The sequence below is a fragment of the Pseudonaja textilis genome, chromosome 2 (assembly GCF_049901715.1).
Source record: "Pseudonaja textilis isolate UNSWEBS1 chromosome 2, rPseTex1.2, whole genome shotgun sequence".
Classification (NCBI taxonomy): domain Eukaryota; kingdom Metazoa; phylum Chordata; class Lepidosauria; order Squamata; family Elapidae; genus Pseudonaja; species Pseudonaja textilis.
The window spans coordinates 248,178,274-248,196,897 of NC_141991.1; the positions used below are offsets into that span (position 1 = coordinate 248,178,274).

At 43.8% G+C, this 18,624-nt stretch overlaps 1 protein-coding gene across 4 annotated transcripts in view; it reads left to right on the forward strand.

Moving 5' to 3' along the window:
- The first annotated feature begins 561 nt into the window (after nucleotides 1-561).
- ST8SIA5 (ST8 alpha-N-acetyl-neuraminide alpha-2,8-sialyltransferase 5) overlaps nucleotides 562-18,624 on the forward strand; it is a 47,715-nt gene continuing 29,652 nt past the window's right edge. For 2 of the 4 annotated variants that reach the window (XM_087927539.1, XM_087927540.1), the window contains exon 1: nucleotides 562-1,156. In XM_087927539.1, coding sequence (XP_087783665.1) covers nucleotides 1,026-1,156 — 131 coding nt within the window. In that variant the 5' untranslated portion in view covers nucleotides 562-1,025. The remainder of the gene's footprint in view (nucleotides 1,157-18,624) is intronic. The other 2 variants (XM_087927541.1, XM_087927542.1) reach the window with 1 other exon arrangement.

Sequence of the window (18,624 nt, forward strand, 5' to 3'; positions counted from 1 at the left end):
CACTCCCCCAGTCACTAAACGAACCGTTGTAAGTCGAGGACCACCTCTGAAACCCCTCAAACGTGGGACAGAGAGGTGGAGGGAAGGTGGGGGGAAAGTATCCTTGAAAGTCTCCGGCCTGCGCGCGTGGTCCAGCCGGCTTATCTCAGAGCTTCGGCGAGGCAGCGCGGCGCTCCCGCGTCCTTGAAATGGAGGCGCGGCGACCTTGCTCGCTTTCTCCGAGGCTGGACGGGGCGGGGGTGGGAGGAAGGCGAGGAGAGGAGAGAAGAAGCCGGCGCAAGGCCGGAGGAAGAGGAAGAGGAGGAGGAGGAGGAGGCATCATCTCCGAGACCCGCCGAGACGGGAGACGGAGGAGCCATTCCCGCCCCCCTCCCGCCAAATGAGACCCTCCCCCGGCCTTCTTCCCTCACGCCTTCCCGCCCGCCTTTGGACGCGGCTCGGAGCGTCGCCGCGGCGAACTGCGGCTTTCCGCGCCACCCCACCTCCCCTCCCGGCCGTCCTTCCTTCCTTGTCAGCCAGCCGCTCCGGCCACGGAGGGCGCCGAGCCGGCTGCTTCCCTCAAGGCGTCGGTGCGGAGCCGGCGGCTACTTCGGGCTCGCTGGCCGCTCTTCGCGCCCGCTTTTGGCTTCTCCGGGGGGGGAAAGAAAAGCGGCAGCAGCAGCAGCAGCGCCGCCACCGTCGCCTTCCTCGGGGACGCGCCGGTGACGGCGGGAGAGAGAGATTGAGAGAGAGGACGGTTCCGCTGGGCTCTCCTGAGGCGGCGGTCCCGCTGCGCTTCTCTCCCCGCGCCCGGAAACTTTGAGGGGGTCGCGGGGAAAGCGCCATCCCGGCTCCTCCCGTCCGTTCCCGGCGCGATGCGGGGGCGCCGCGTCCTTGGCTTTTGCGCTCGGCTGGGGCGCCCGAGCGGTTCCTCCGGCCGCCTGGCCGTCCCGGTACCCGAATAATGACTTGGGCTCTTGGCCGGGCTTGACCGGACGGATACCTCTGCCCTCGTTCGTCCCGCCGCCGCCGCCGCCGCCGCCAGCATGGGCTACACGGACCCGACTTTCAACCGGGATCTGCTGGGGAACCGAAGTTTGCTTTTCATTTTCATCTGCGCTTTCGCCGTGGTCACCTTGCTGCAGCAGATCCTGTACGGGAGAAACTATCTGAAGAGGTAAACGAGGGGAAAAAAATAAAAAAAAAAAAGGGGAAGAAGCTTGGCTGCCTTCGCACGACCCCTTTAAACCTGGGTACTGGATTAACCCATCGTTGTCTGGCTTTGCTCCAGGACCTGAATCTTTCGGAGAAGGGGAGGAAGGGTTGCGTACGGCACGAGAATCAAAACCTCTTTCCCTAGATTAGACAGGAATGCTGTGATGCGTTTCTCTTTGGGTTTGGTTAGCGGTCACCTTGGTTTGTTCTTCTGTGGTGCAGCTCATGGTGTGAACTGAGCATCCTTTCTTTTATGTGCACTGAGAGCATTTGCACCAAGATAAATTCCTTGTGTGTCCAATCACACTTGGCCAATAACGAATTCTATTACTATTCTTATTCATTCTTATTCTCATTATTCTTATTCTATTCTATTCTATTCTATTCTATTCTATTCCTATTCCTATTCCTATTCCTATTCCTATTCCTATTCTTATTCTTATTCTTATTCTTATTCTTATTCTTATTCTTATTCCTATTCTTATTCTATTCTATGTACATTGAGAGCATTTGCACCGATAAATTCCTTGTGTGTCCAATCACACTTGGCCAATAAAGAATTCTATTCTATTCTTATTCTATTCTATTCTATTCTATTCTATTCTTTTTCTATTCTATTCTATTCCATTCCATTCCATATTTTCTATTCTATTCTTGTTCTTGTTCTTATTCTATTCTATTCCCTGTTCCTGTTCCATTCTTATTCTATTGCATTCCATTGCATTCCATATTTTCTATTCTATTCTTGTTCTATGTCCTTGTCCTGTTGCTGTTCCTATTCTTGTTTCTATTCTATTCTATTCCATTCCATATTTTCTATTCTATTCTATTCTATTCTATTCTATTCTATTCTATGCTATGCTATGCTATGCTATGCTATGCTATGCTAGTCTATTCTGTTCCATTCTATTCCATTCCATTCCATATTTTCTATTCTATTCTATTCTATTCTATTCTATTCTATTCTATTCTATTCTATTCTATTCTATTCTATTCTATTCTTATTCTTATTCCTATTCCTATTCCTATTCCTATTCCTATTCCTAATCCTAATCCTAATCCTATTCCTATTCCTATTCGGTTCCTCTCTCAGTGTAAAGCCAGGTTGGGCACAGTGTCCTGGAGAAAACCCATCTGTGACCATTAACCCTCCACTGATAGCCCCCCATTCAATCTGTATGGGCATATTGCATGAGCCAGGAAATGGATTAATCCAGTAACCAAGTTAGACATACCCTTGTGTAGAGTACTGCATATTTGTTGTGGAAGTCCCCGAGCTTTATTTAAAGTTGTTTTGATTCATCCTGAAGTCTCGTGGACAAATGCACTCAGCCGCAAACCACTGAAGACTTTTTGTGGTGCCTTGCCAAGACAACAGTGTGAGACCTCGTGCGTGGAAGTAGTCCGTGGAAGCTTCGGCTTGCCAAGGTGACACCAGACTCTTGCCGACTTGGTTAGGGGCGAAGAGAGTTACTGCCCAGGAAAGTTGTTAACTCCAAGCGCTCAACAAAAAAACCCCTTTTCTGCTTGGTCCAGTTGCAGTTCAGTTGTGTTCACCTGTGGTCGGGTTGTAGCTGCTGCTCTCTTTCCGCTTAGAATAAGAAAGGGATCAAGGGGCTATTTAAAAAGCAAAAGCAAAAAAACTCCAGAGTAGCAATGTGACCTTGCTGTGTGTAAATAGATACTATTGACGCATCAGAGGAAGGATTAGGTTGGACCTACGTTTCTGCCAACTGCATAGAAAAAGGCCCTCGGCATTCCTGATTGGGCACAAGAAGAGCCCAAGTCTTGGTTTATGGACCTGGCAGAGAAGATAAAACATGTTCAGGATTTCATTGTTAAGACCTGCTTTGCAAAATGTGGATCCCTTTGGGCTTCTTGACTGGGGGAGACACGGAAGTCTTCTTCCTGATTAGCAGAGGTGTAACTTAGAAGCATTTGGGGTGCTAAAAATAAAATCTTCCCTTAACTTGAGCTTAGCTCTTGGTGGCTGTAAAGACGAGTGATCTATTGTATATTGACCCTTGTTTGGTTGCTTTTCTTTCTTTTCTTTCTTTCTTTCTTTCTTTCTTTCTTTCTTTCTTTCTTTCTTTCTTTCTTTCTTTCTTCCTTCCTTCCTTCCTTCCTTCCTTCCTTCCTTCCTTCCTTCCTTCCTTCCTTCCTTTCTTTCTTTCTTTCTTTCTTTCTTTTCTTTCTTTCTTTCTTTCTTTCTTTCTTTCTTTCTTTCTTTCTTTCTTTCTTTCTTTCTTTCTTTCTTTCTTTCTTTTCTCTCTCCCTCCCTTCCTCTCTCTCTTTCTCTTTTCCTTCCTTCACTCCCTCCCTCCCTCCCTTCTTTCTTTCTGAGCTAGGCAAGTGCTAGGCTGAAAAAAACATTCTTGCTTTCCGCCCCCCCGTTTGCATTGGATAAGAGAATTTGTTTTTGAAATGTTCTTCAGAAGAGAAGAATATTTCAGGAATATTTCTCAGAGACAGAGTAGGTTCTCCCTGTACCGAAGATTCTTTAGAGCAGGGTTTCCCAACCTTGGCAATTTTTAAAACATGTGGATTTCAACTCCCACAATTCCCCAACCAACATAGCTGGCTGGGGAATTCTGGAAGTAGGAGTCCACACACCTTAAATTTGCCCAGGGTTGGGAAACGTTGTTTTAGAGGGCTAATGGATATGTGGAAATTTGTACCTTCCTTGATTAAATCTTCTTTCCCGCGGTCTGTGGTCTCCAGGGCCTCGCATGAAAATCGTAAGAAAAGAGAGCTCTTTTTAGGACTTTCCCAAAGGAGAAAGGTCATAGCAGAGCGATAGAAACAGAAGTCAGAGAAAAGTAGGAAAAAATTATCAGGCAAAGAAAGTGAAAGATGGGGAAAACCCCATCAGGAGTTCAGGCTGGTGTGGGCTGTTTTGGAAGCAAATCCAGAGGTGGTATTGATCAGGTTCTGACCAGTGCTGGAGAACCGGTAGCGGAAATTTTGAGTAGTTGGGAGAACCCGCAAATCCCACCTCTGACTGGAGATTTTATAGTATCCTTCCCCTGCCATGCCCACCGTGCCACACCCACAGAACTGGTAGTGAAAAAAATTGAATCCCATGGACTGGTTTGAACCAATATCATAGAAATGAAGAAGTTATGGAGAATAAGTCAGATACCCATCTTGGAATCTATTTGTGATGAGTACATGCCTTGATTAGATGTGATTAATACTAGTTGGCTGCAGGGTTGGGATTCAATTTTTTTTAACAACTGGGTCTGTGGGCGTGGCTTAGTTTGTGGGCGTGGCTTGGTGGTCATGTGACTGGGTGGACATGGCCAACTCAACATCACTCACATCCAGGCACGCATCTCCTCGCCTGGCCTCTCATGACTGTGGGGATGCTGCAACTGTCGTAAGTGTTAAAAATGGTCATAAGTCACATTTTTCAGTGCCATTGTAACTTTGAAGGGTCACTCCTCACAAATAAAGTACCAGCAAAGGAAGGGAAAAAAACTCCAGAGAAGTTCCTGAGACAGGAAGTCTAGTCCTGCCAGGAATGTAATAAGGGTTAACAGAGAGGCAGTTTCTGTAAGCAACACCAGAATGTTTCCTTCCTGCCTTCCTTACAGGATTAGGCCAGTAATTTCTTCTAACAACTGGTTCTCCGAACTGCTTAGAGTGTTAACAACCGGTTCTAGAGAATAGGTGTGAACCTGTAGGATCCCACACCTGGTTGGCAGTGTGGACTGTGGAAGGTGGGTTTCCAAGAAATCAAATGAGGTGAAGTAGTTCTATTCAGGGTCCTAATCAATCCAGGACAATCTTTACAAGGACACTCTAGTCTATTCCACCCCAATTTTCCACCCACTTAAGGGACCCAGCAATCCTTGTCCCACTGAGCCATCTCCTTAAAAGAGAGAGGATGGAGGGATCCTGGTTCTTCGGGTTGGGATTTTCTCATAAAGTTAGTTTTGTTCTTTTGTAAAGTCTCCTGCGTCCTCAGGAATCTTCTAAATTCTACCTCTTGGATACATGATTAGACTGTATAGAACTGTGATGGTGAACCAATGGCGCACATACTGGAAGTGGCACGCAAAGCCATTATTGCTGGCATGTTACCCCTCCCCCAGAGCAGGTCTATTGTGCATGAGTGTGCACCGCCTGCCCAACAGCTGATTGCTGGGTATCTGGTGCGCATGTGTGAAAGGTGGGGGTGCGTGGGAGATGCACACTCATGTACAGAGATGTGCGGTACATGGGAGGGTTCACTAATGCATGTGCAGAAATGTGCAGCATGTGAGGGTGTCGATCACGCATACACAGAGACGTGCGGTGTGCGCATAGGGCATCACGCATGCGCAGGGGCCGTGGTGGGGGGACCTGTGCGCATTGCCTTCTGGGTGCTGGCACGCAAGCACGCGTGTGCAGCAGCACGCACAATTATTGGCACAGGAGCCCAAAAAGGTTAGCCACCACTAGTATAGAACTAGTAGTATAGCATCGTATATGGGAAGATACATCTGCAGGAGGCTTTAAAATAAATTCCTGGGAGATCCAGGTAGTTCTCGATATATAAACATTCATTTAGTAACCACTTGAAGCGACAGTGGCGCTGAAAAAAGCGGCTTATGGCCAGTTTTCAAACTTATGACCGCTGCAGTATCCTCATGGTCACATGATCAAAATTTGAGTGCTTGGTAATGTTCTGACCCAAACCTGGTTCCAAGAGAGTAAACACGAGACAAAGGTAACAGCACAACCTTTGAATGTTTCGTTTACGAATCCCGGTCCTTCACCGATAAAAGGCTGCTTCCAACTAATTAGCTCCGATAAGAAAGCCTTGCCAAGTTTTTGCAAGGGTGCCAAGAACACCAGATAAAGTTACTGAACGGTAAATCAAAGAGTCTCCAAACACCAACTCAGATATTGTAACGTTCACCAGGCTTGAGTATAAAACTTCTTTGCCTTCTGCAAAGAGCTGCAGGTTCTCAGCTGGCTTTTATCTCTTAAGGGAAGGGCTATTATCTTCCAGCCTTATTCCTGAGTCACCCGTGCTGCTGCAGCTGCTCTTTCCTTTGAGCAGCCCTGCATGCACACGCACTTGGCACAGGCTCCTCGGGGGACTCTTCATCAATGCTGCCAGCCTCCACAATCTCTGAAGGCAGCATTGCACTCTCTGATGGTCCTGGCCCCATCCCTGCATCACCCACAGGCCCCTCATCTGAGTCCTCGCTCTCTGAGACCTCAGCCGTCCGCACCTGCCACTAGCAAACCACAACGGGTAACTGACAGGTACTTATACAGTTGCACTGTCCTGGGGTCACGTGATCGCCTTTGTTATCTTCCCAGCCGGCTTCCGACAAGCCAAGTCAATGGAGGAAGACAAATTGGCTTAACTGCCACACCATTCACTGAACAACCACAGTGATTCACTTAACAACTGCCTTAAAAGGTCGCAAAACGGCAGCACCATCCACTTAACCAAAATTTTGGGCTCCTTTGTGGTTGTAAGTTTGAGGAGATACCTGTATCTGTTTGGAAGGATGTTCAAATGGACTGTCTTATTGGAGTTTTGCACAAACGAATTGGGGATTCTCAAATCGCATAGAATGCGGTATTGTCTGATGGAAGCTTGAAACCAACTTTGGTGGCACGTGAACCAAGGTGTGTAGACCTGGATTAAAAGTCAACTGAGCCATTGTGGCTTCCAATAAAGCGTGTTTTTTCGGATTCGTCCACCCAGGGCAGAATGTTGGAGGAAAGGGAACTTCGTCTCATCTAGTAAAGACACACAATGACTTTCCAAATATCTTTGCAATCCATTAAAATCCTTCCAGAGAAGCAACAAGTCGCCTTTGGTTTAATGCCACCCCAAAGCTATTTTGGGGGTATTAATATCGATCACACCGATCTGACAATTTTCGGTTGGAGGAGCCTCCTTCCAGATGTCCTCTTCATACGTGTCTGCAACTCAGGCCGCCCTTTCCCTTGCAACACGCGTGCATCTGATTCATGGAGGGACGAGGCTGAAGACTTGCAGGGTGGTTGAATGCAATCCAGCTGTTCTGTCTGCGGTTGAAGGAAATATTAATATGAGCTCTGCTGGCCAAGTTCCTGTATATGAAGATTATTTCAAGCAGAATTTTAAAAAGAGGGGAGGGGAAAGCCAATTTGGCGTACTGATTAAGGTGCTGGCCTAAAAACCAGGAGACCCTGAGTTCGAGTCCTACCTTAGGCACAAGAGCCAACTGGTAAAATTTGGGCCAATCACCAGGAAACTGTGAGTTCTAGTCCCGCCTTAGGCATCAAAGCCGGTTGGATAACTCTGGGCCAATCACCAGGAAACAGAGAATTTTAGTGCCGCCTAAGGCATCAAAGCTGGTTGGATGACTCTGGGCCAATCACCAGGAAATGGAGAATTCTAGTCCCACCTTAGGATCAAAGCCAGCTGGATGACTGGGCCAATCACCAGGAGATGGTGAATTCTATTCCCGCCTTAGGATCAAAGCCAAGTGGATGACTCTGGGCCAATCACCAGGAGATGGTGAATTCTATTCCCGCCTTTGGCATCAAAACCAGCTGGATGACTGGGCCAATCACCAGGAGACGGTGAATTCTATTCCCGCCTTAGGATCAAAGCTGGGTGGATGACTCTGGGCCAATCACCAGGAAATGGAGAATTCTAGTCCTGCCTTAGGCATCAAAGCCAGCTGGATGACTGGGCCAATCACCAGGAGATGGTGAGTTCTATTCCCGCCCTAGGATCAAAGTCAGGTGGATGACTCTGGGCCAATCACCAGGAGACGGTGAATTCTAGTCCCGCCTTTGGCATCAAAGCCAGCTATGCGATTTTGAGCCCCAAATCTCTGTTGTTAAGTTAATTAAACAAATTTTGCTTCATTTTACAGCCTTTCCTGCTACTTATCTATCACTGCAGTTGTTAAGTCAGTAATATGTTCTTAAGTGAATCTGGCTTCCCCAATGATTTTGCTTGTTGTAAGGTCGCAAAAGGGGAATAAACACGACCCCAGGAGGCTGCAACCACCATAAATATGAGCCAGTTGCCAAGCGTCTGAATTTAGATCACACGGGGATGCTGCAACGGTCATAAGTATGAAAAAATGGTCATTAGGCACTTCTTTCAGTGCCGTTATAACTTGGAACCGTCACTAAATGAAGCACTATTTGTAAATGCATCGGGAGTTTCCTATGCAACATATTTTAATCAATTATTAAATGAAATAAGATTTGGCATGGGTGTTAACCTTGTCTAATTCATTGAAGGGTGCCCCTTGCATTCCCTTTAGTGGATATACTGTTGTACTTCACTCTCATCCTTATTCAGTTCCAATTCTTCCAATTCCTGGTTTACAGGGATGTTATGACTCCCCTTCAAAATTCAAACAAACAAAACAGAAAGCAGCCGTTTCACAATTAAATCAAACGGAAAGAAGTCTTACAAGATAACGGCTGGCAGAAACCACAGCATAAATCTTTACTCTGTCCGGCAAACCAGTCCTGGCAATAAATCTCCAGTCTCAGAGCTTCTTGCTGTAACGTCCTCACTCAAATAGTCACTTTGTTCCTGGCAAAATGTACCAGCCCAGCTGGGTCCTTTTATACTCATTGAGGCAACGTGCTAATTTACTGACTCGCTCTCCTCATTCGCTCCAGCTGATTTTGCCTTCTCAACCGTCTTCTATTTTTTACATTTAACCACAAATTTTCCAAGTTCTCATCTCCACTAGAAGACTCTCTCAAAACTTCCCTGTCAGCCATTCCTGGCTGTTGATCAGATAAGGAACCAGAGGAGGTCAAAGGTCCTGACAATTCTAATACATCAGGTCTGTCGTCCTTTGTCACGTCCATCTCCTCATCCTGGTTATCAGTCCAATCACTAAGCCAGGTGGGCTCATAATTTTCTGCCATGACCTCCTCACTTGAACTCATATCAGTCACAGAAGCTGAATCCAAGCCCGGAGCCACAACACAGGGATATGTAGAAATGTCGGCTAGCAAAAATCCCATGAAGAATATTACAAATGGGGATTTTTTTTTACTTTGGAGAAGTTGCACAGTTTTGAAGGGGTGGTGATATTTCCTTTTTTTTTCTTCTGGTGATTGTTCTAAAAATTGAGAGGCTGAGATAAAGTGGAATTGCTTATGATTTTGTGGTCCTTTGTTTCTAGCATTCCAGTAGAAACACTTTTCTTCCAGCATTTATTTTCTTTAAACACAAGGCTCAAATGATATCACACTAAATAGGCTATTTTTTTAAAAAAAATCAAATGATACTTCTGGAGACTGTAGATAGATATTGACCTGAAGATGATTATTTAACTCATGTTCCTTTTCAGAAAAAAAAAAGAAAACATTTTCCAGGACATTTCCTGATTCACAATCTTCGAAAAATGCCACATCTGTAGTTATGCATAATTAAGCTTATCATTAGAGCAGTGGATTTGATGTTCAAAATATGTTTTGCAATATATGTATATTGTATATGCTTACATAGACACACACACACACACACACACACACGCACACACACACACACATGTATGAGGCCTAGGTATCTGGTCCTACCTTAGGCATGAAAGGTAGTTGGGTGACTTTTGGCCAGGGGTGTCAAACTCTAGGATCCAGCCTCTGGAATACCTAGATCTGGCCTGTGGGCAGTGGTGGGATTCAAATTTTTTTACTACCAGTTCTGTGGGTGTGGCTTGGTGGGCGTGGCATAGCTTGGTGGCAAGGGAAGGTTACTGCAAAATCTCCATTTCCTCCCCACCCCTTAACCTGCTTTCCAGCTCCGTTCTCCTGTGCAGGGCAACCAAAGAAGAACTAGCCGATCAGCTGGGACTTGGGAGGCAGAGAATAGATGGGGGCAGGGCTGATCAGAGGTGGGATTTTCCGGTTCTCCGAACTACTCAAAATTTCCGCTACCGAACAGAACTGGTCAGAACCTGCTGAATACCACCTCTGTCTGCAGGGCTGCCCTGGAAATAGCGAAGGACTGGCCTGTGGTGCCTCTGCCAGCAAAAACAGAGCCTTGGCGGGCCATGTGTATCCTCCGCGAATTCTATTTTTGCCAGCAGAGGGTTGCAGGAGGCCGTCGCAGCTGAAAACGGAGCCTCGATGAGTGACATTGAGCTGGCCACACCCACCCTGACCATGCCCACCCAAGATTCCCAAGGCCTTCAATGAAATCGAGTTTGACAGCCCTGCTTTAGGCCAATCACCAGTAGACTGTGAGTTGTAGTCCCGCCTTAGCCATGAAAGCCAGCTGGGTGACTGCGCCAGTCCCTCTCTCTCAGCCCAACCTACCTCACAAGGTTGTTGTTGTGGGAGGGGGAAGGAGAAGGAAGGATTATGATGCATGTTCGCTGCCTTGTGTTACTTATAAAGTAATAAAGGCAGAAACATTTTTACTCCATTTAATTCTTGTAATTTTATGTATGTTTTTTAAAGTTTTCGTGGGTACTTACATGTATGGTATTCAGCTTTGTTCGGGTATTTTCCCACGTCAATGTAGTTGTTCTTTTAAAGCTGTAGCAACGTTTCGGCAGAATCTCATCTGCCATCATCAGGCTTCTGTATTGTGTCCGTCTGTGAGTCAGGCCCCCACAGTTGCCGAAACGTTGCTACAACTTTAAAAGCACAACTACAATGATGTGGGAAAATACCCGAACAAAGCTGAATACCATACATGTAAGTACCCACGAAAACTTAAGAAAATATATACATACATACATTTCTATTTTTATTGCTTTTCAAGCTGCCCAGAATCTCTTGGGATAATGAGGTGGGTGGTAAATACATTTAAGGAATAAACATATAAAGAACTAAAATAAACACATATCTTTGTGTAGCCTTTTAAAGCAGCTGGGTCTTTTATTGGACTTGCCTGGCTGCTTCAAAGAGTTGCAGTGAGGTGCTGGTTCACATCGCACTAAAGCGGAGATCTCATTCTTGCGGCCCGCAGAATGATATCCTGTGGCCCCCACCGTGATATGAAAGTATAATATTAGTGTATAATATAAATATAAAATATAATACAACGTATAATATTATGCGGCCCAGCCTCACCCAGCCTCTGCCTCCAGCGGCCCCCAGGTAAATTGTGTTTGAGACCCCTGCACTAAAGTAAATCCAAGTGAGTCAAACTGAGATTTAGTACAGTGGGAGAACCTAGCCTTACATCACATCGTTTAGGACAGAATTCCAGTAGATGAAATTCTCAAATAGGTCCAGGAAACCATCCTTTAAAAAAAGTGAATGCTACTTAAAAAGCAAATATCACCCTAGTACCACTTTAACTGGAATATTACATCCAGTTTTGGTCACCATGTTATTAAAAAAAGATGTTAAGAGTTTGGAAAAAGTGCAGAGAAGAGCCAGCAAGATGATTAAAGGCCTAGAGACAAAAAAAAAACATACGAAGAAGGGTTGCAGGATTTGGATATGGCTAGTCTAGAGAAAAGAAGAATTAGGAATGACATGATAGCAGTATTCCAGTATTTGAAAGGTTGCCACAAAGGGCAGGGGGTGAATTTATTTTCCAAAGCACCAGAACACAAGAAACAATGGATGGGAACTGATCAAGGAGAGAAGCAAACTGGAATTAAGGAGAAACTTCTAACAGTGAGGACAATTAACCAAGGGGAAGAAGCTTGCCTTCAGCAATTGTAGGGATTTCATCACAGGAGGTTTTTAAGAAGAAAGCGGACAGCCACCTATCTGAAATGGTACAGGGTCTCTTGTTTGAGTGGGTTGGACAGAAGACCTTCCAGCTCTATTCCGATTGATCCAAAGAGCGGCACTAAGTGTCCTTTCAAATTTGCTCCCATTAAAGCACCGTTGGTTCTTTCACTAACGCTAATGCAAATTGCAGATGCTCCCTTCTGCTCAGAGTGCCTGTCACAGGAGCTGACAATCCAGCTGAAAGGAGCCGCTGACATTTAATGATTTCTCTTTAATTGTAATTTCAGCAATGATGAAAGGAACGGTCTCCAGATGCAGCTAAGGGAGTAAATTGAAATTCAGTACAAAAGAGGCAGGACTATGACAACAACAATAATAATGTCCATGGATACCAACCTTTTAAAAACACATCTGAGTCACCATGTTACGGTCATCACGATACAGAAAATAGGTTGAGCCCCTAGAAAGTGCGCAAAGAAGAGCAACGAAGATGATTAGGGGTCTGGGAGCTAAATGAATATTTGAGGGAGTTAGAATAAAGTAATAAAACAAAATAAGGTGATAAGAAAATGAAATAAAAGTAAAATAATAAAGTAATAATAACATAAAAGTAAAGGTTCTCCTCGCACATACGTGCTAGTCGTTTCCAGCTCTAGGGGGCAGTGCTCATCTCCATTACAAAGCTGAAGAGCCAGCGCTGTCCGAAGACGTCTCCGTGGTCATGTGGCCGGCATGACTAAATGCTGAAGGCGCATGTAACGCTGTTACCTTCCCACCAAAGGGGTCCCTATTTTTCTACTTGCCTTTTTTACATGCTTTCAAACAACTAAGTTGTTAGAAGCTGTGACAAGGAATGGGAGCTCACTCCATTACGTGGCGCTAGGAATTCGAACCGTCGACCTTTCTTTTTTCTTTTTTTTAATAAAAGTTTTATTTAAGTTTTCACAAAACATACAAATACAAATAAAATATCTTTTTTTGAGAACAGCGTGTCCCCGGGTTATCAATTCTCCATACAGACATAAACTCAATACATATTTATCTTACACATTCTAATCCATATCTTATAACTATTTCCACAATTTTTTTCAATAGCTTTTCCCTTTCTTTACTTCCTATAGCCTTATTTTAAATTAACTCATTCCTTTCTAAATCCAATTACATATCTTTTTCTAATTTTTAAAATCTTTCTAATCAATATTTTTGCGCTTTCGTCTGCCCTGTTTACAATTTCATATTCACAAGTTCAGCCTCTTAGCCACTGAGCCACCGTGTTCCTTAATAGCATAACATAAATAAAATAAAATAAAAAAATTAACAGCAGCAGTGATTCACTTAGCAGCTGTGGGAAGAAAGGTCATAAAATGGGGCAAAAATATTTTTTTTGGACTCGATGTTGATCGTCCATTGTGGACTATCTGTGTTTTATTTTATTTATGTTATAATAACATAGCATAACATAAATAAAATACGGATAGTCCTCGATGCACAATCAACATTGAGTCCCAAAATTTTTTTTGCCCCATTTTACGACCTTTCTTGCACAGCTGTTAAGTGAATCACTGCTGTTGAATTAGTAACATGGTTCTTGACTGACTCCCAGGACACTGCAACTGTCATAAATACAAGTCAGTTGTCAAGCATACAGATTTTTATCACGGGGATGCTGTGATGGTCATAAGTGTGAAAAACGGTCGTCAGTCACTTTTTTCACTGCTGTTATAATTTCAAACGGTCACTAAACAAACTGTTGTAAGTCGAGGCCTACCTGTATACTATACCAAATATGATACACCAAATACAGGTAGCCCTCGACTTACAACGGTTCGTTTAGTACCTGTTCGAAGTTACAAAAAAGTGACGTACGACCATTTTTCCCACTTAATGACCATTGCAGCATCCCCTCGGGCAAGCGATTTACATTTGAATGCTTGACAATTGACTCATAATTATGATGATTGCAATGTTATGTGATCAGATTTTGTGACCTTTTTGACAAGCTAAATCAGTGGGGAAGCCAGGTTCACTTAACAGTGGTGTTACTAATTTAATTTAACAATTGCAGCGATTCACTTAACAAATGTGGCTAGAAAAGTTGTCAAATGGGGTAAATTTGTTAAGTGAACTTTAGCAATTTGTTAAGTGAACTTTAGCAATTTGTTAAGTGAACTTTAGCAACATACATTTTGGGTTCAATTGTTGTAGTAAGTCGAGGACTAAGTGCAATGCCTCAGCTGTTAAAGACACTGAGCTTGTCAGCTGGAGAGTTGACAGACCGGTTCGAGACCCAAGCGCTGCGGGATGGGATGAGCTCCCGTTCCTTGTTGCAGCTCTTGCCTACCTAGCAGTTCGAAAGCATGCAAATGCGCGTAGATAAATAGGTACCACTTCAGTGGGAATATAACAGCGTTCTGTATTCCTTGGCATATAGTCACACTGGTTGCAAGTCCATGGAAATGTCTTCGGATAACACTGGCTCCCACAGCCAAGAAACGGAGATGAGCAGCGCCCCCTAGAGTTGGACGCACAATTGGACAGGGGAAACCTTGACCTTTAAATCAACTATGTCTAGTTTGGTCTGAGCCATACTGAAAAACAGCTGGGTAACCAATCACTCACTCTCTCTCTCTCTCTCTCTCTCTCTCTCTGTGCCCAACCAACCTCACAGGGTTGTTGTTGTGGGGAAAATAGGAGGAGGAGAATTGTTGGATGGGTTTGCCGCCTTGAGTTTATATGTAAAAGTAAACAATGCAATGCAATGCAATAACGCTAGCCTACCAAAAAGAAGGTTTAGGCATGACATGATAGCAGTCTTCCAATATTTGAGGGGCTGTCACAGAGAGGAAGGGGTCAACTTTTTCTCCAAGGCGCCACAGGGCTGGACAAAAAATAATGCATATAAGCTTATTAAAGAGAGATACAACCTAGAAGCTTAGAACAATTAATCAATGGAATAACTTTTCCCCCTGGAGCTGTGGGTGCTTCATCACTGGAAGTTTTCAAAAATAGACTGGACAATCATTTGACCAGGATGGTAGTGGGTTGGACTAGAAGACCTTCAAGGTTCCTTCCAGCCTTCCAGTGAGTCCTTAAAAGAGCTTCTTACTAGGCACAAGCTACAAATTTACAAAAGAGTCTCCACTGCTTCAATTGGATGGCCTCTGCTCTTTCCTATTTCTGTCCCCACGTCCTTTAGTTCATGTTCCTTCAGATTTTAATGAAGTGAAAAAGGTGGTAAGAACAGATCACCTACCCTTGATTAGTGATGTCAGGTTCACTCTCCCTGCATTGGAGGGGTCAAATTATTTTCCAAAGCACCAGAAGGCAGGACACGAAGCAATGGATGGAGACTAATCAAGGAGAGAAGCAACCTAGAACTAAGAAAATTCCTTATTAATTCTTCTAATTAATTAGTGGAATGACTTGCCTTCAGAAGTTGTGGATGCTCCAATGTTGGAAGTTTTAAAGAAGAGGTTTGACTCTTCTGACCTAGGTTTCCCAAGATCATGAAACAGACTCCTCGTCCCGATAAAACCCCTTTTATTTAGTTTACAGTGAATTCCTCTCCAGCGAAGTCTCGGCAAACAAGTCTTTCATGAGATTTCACAACTACAGACCTTTATCAGGTTTGGAGAGTTGCCAGGCCGATATCTTCCAAATGCCATGCTGTAGCAGCAATGACTTGGCAAGAAGTCAGGAACAGATCTTCACCCCAATGAATCTTCACCCTAATTGATCTTCACCCTAATTGTCTCCTGCAAACACCACACCCCTTTCGCTCCTCTTTATTCCCTATGGGAGGGGCCATTCACCGTCCACCAGAGCCTTTACTCCTGAGTTGACCCTTGTTCCTTAACTGTTCCCTTCTCCTGGCAGCTCTGTGCATGCGCACACTGGGAACAGGCTCCAGCTCTTCTTCTGCCCCACTGATCTCAGACTCTGAAGGCAGCTGATAACTATCAGATGGCCCTGGCTCCATCTCTGCCTCCGATGCAGAGCATTCATCACAGCCTTCCCCAGACTCTGGGACTGGCCCGTGTTCCTCCTCAACCTCCTCACTGTCCGAATCTGCTGCCAGCTCTGCTGGCCACTGGCAGGCCGTAACATTGACAGCCATTTGTCTGGAATGATATAGAGTTCTCTGCTTGGGTTGGACTAGAAGACCTCTAAGGATTCTTACAACTCAGTTACCCTGTTATTTGACACGGAGAGTATCCCCACTCTAGAATTCCCAAAGATCAGCACCTCAGCTAACTTTGACCGGAACTTTTTCTTCTGAATTCTTCTGAATTTGTGGAGCTTCGTTCTCCACACCTTTGATTTCACAAAATAAAAAGCAAAGTAAGCATTAAAACTGCCAAAGGTGTCAGCACAATATTCCCTTTCCACCAAGGCTGTGCGTGTGTGTGTAATTTTAATTGTTTCGTTCTAACCTTGAGGTCACTCTTCTAATACCGTAGAAAAACCTTTAGTGTGGTTTACAGGAATTGATCCACAACAGTAAAATCTGCCTTGCGCTTTCTCAGAAGGTTTATTCTCCTGCTAAAAGAGTTTCTATTCTTTTTTTTTTTTATGTACGTGATATTTATTTTGTATTCTCAGTTGGCTTTACGGTTGGGGATGGTGGAGTGTTGAATAGTTTTAGAGAAGAGAAAGAATAGAAATTGGTACTTGGGGACTAGAGGCTAAAACATATGAACGGTTGCAAGAACTGGGCATGGCTAGTCTGGTGAAGAGAAGGACCAGGGGAGACAGGATAGCAGTCTTCCAATATTTGAGGGGCTGCCACAGAGAGGAAGGGGTCAAGCTATTTTCCAAGGCACTTGAAGGCCAGACAAGGAATAATGGATGGAAACTGAACAAGGAGAGATTCAACCTGGAAATAAGGAGAAAGTTTCTGACAGTGAGAACAATCAACCCATGGAACAGAAGTTGCCCTCGAAAGTTGTAGGAGCGCTATCACTTGAAACTCTTCAAGAAGAGATTGGACTCCCATCTGTCAGAAATGGTGTATAGGGTAGTATTAGTACCTCCCTTGATCTTGGTTGCATCCCTCTGTTCATGCAACTTAGAATGGCATTGGCATTTTTGGCTGCTGCCACACACTGGGGGCTCATGTTTAATTGATTGTCCACAAAAACTGTGAGATTATCAAATCAAATCCCGCAAAGACTGTGAGATTATCAAATCAAATCCCAAGGTTCACTCAGCCTTCCATCCTCCCTTTTCACTCTATCTATCTATCTATCTATCTATCTATCTATCTATCTATCTATCTATCTATCTATCTATCTATCTTTGGAATAGAATAGAATAGAATAGAATAGAATAGAATAGAATAGGAATGGAATGGAATGGAATGGAATGGAATGGAATAGAATAGAATAGAATAGAATAGAATAGAATAGAATAGAATAGAATAGAATAGAATAGAAAATACGGAATGGAATGGAGTAGAGTAGAGTAGAATAGAATAGAATAGAATAGAATAGAATAGAATAGAATAGAATAGGATAGGATAGGATAGGGTAGGGTAGGGTAGGGTAGGGTAGCCGCTGCACACTGCTGTAAGAAGTTATTACAGAACAACTTCTTACACATTTGTAAGAAGTTGCTTTCAGAAGTTGCAGGTGCCCCATTGCTGGAAGTTTTTGAGAAGAGTCTGGACCACCATTTGTCTGAAATTGTATAAGGTTTCCTGCTTGAGCAGGGGGTTGGATTAGAAGACCTCAAGGTCCCTCCCATCTCTGTCATTCTATGTGCTAAAAGCCACGACAAAGTCACATGTTATGGCAGCATCACCCAAACGACGCAAAGATCAAAATTCCCATTATTTATATAACATGAGGTCACGGTGCATACAATATCCCCCGCAGAGGCTTAGGCTGCGAGTTCCAAGCACAAATTTTCCATCTGTTTTCTTCACCTGGTACGTATTATCATCTCCACCTCCATGACTGATCTTTTTTTAGGGGAAAAAATAGCCCTCCAACTCTTCAAGATTTCCTACTGAGGAATGAGCAAATGGAAACACAGACACAATGAAAGAAAACGTACTAAAAATAATTTCAAGTCTGCTGCCAGCTTCTGTCAAAACATTGGCTATTCCTGTGAAACGGTCCCGTGCCAAAGGCAGATGTTGGAAATGTGAAAAATACTGGCTATTAAAAAAATGGTTGAGGGGACCATTGAGGTAGAAGATTGTATTTTAGTGAAACTGGGCCATAACTTTTTTCTTCTTACCTTTAAAGACAGAGAGGAAAAGAATGCTGTTTTTTTATACTTGCAGTGCTTTGGGAAGGCTAACTTTAAAAAAATATTCCGCTTCAGTAGTTTGCCAACACTTGTGAACCCTTAAATTTTGGATTTCATATCTCTTGTTTTGATTTTATCAACTCCATATAACTTTGCTTTATTTTTCTTGAAGAAACATTCAAGGAACTTGCATGGCTAAAGGACAGCTTGAAATTTATCTGTCTGTCTGTTTGTCTGTATCTGTCCAACTATCTGTCAACTATTTATTAATCATCCATCTATCCATCCATCTATCAATTATTATCCATCATTCATCTATCCATCCATCCTTTATCAATCATTGTCCATCCATCCATCCATCCATCCATCCATCCATCCATCCATCCATCCATCCTTTAACCATCCATCAATTATCTAACTATCCATCAATCCATTCATCTATTTATCTATCTACCATCTATCAATTATCTATCTATCTATCTATCTATCTATCTATCTATCTATCTA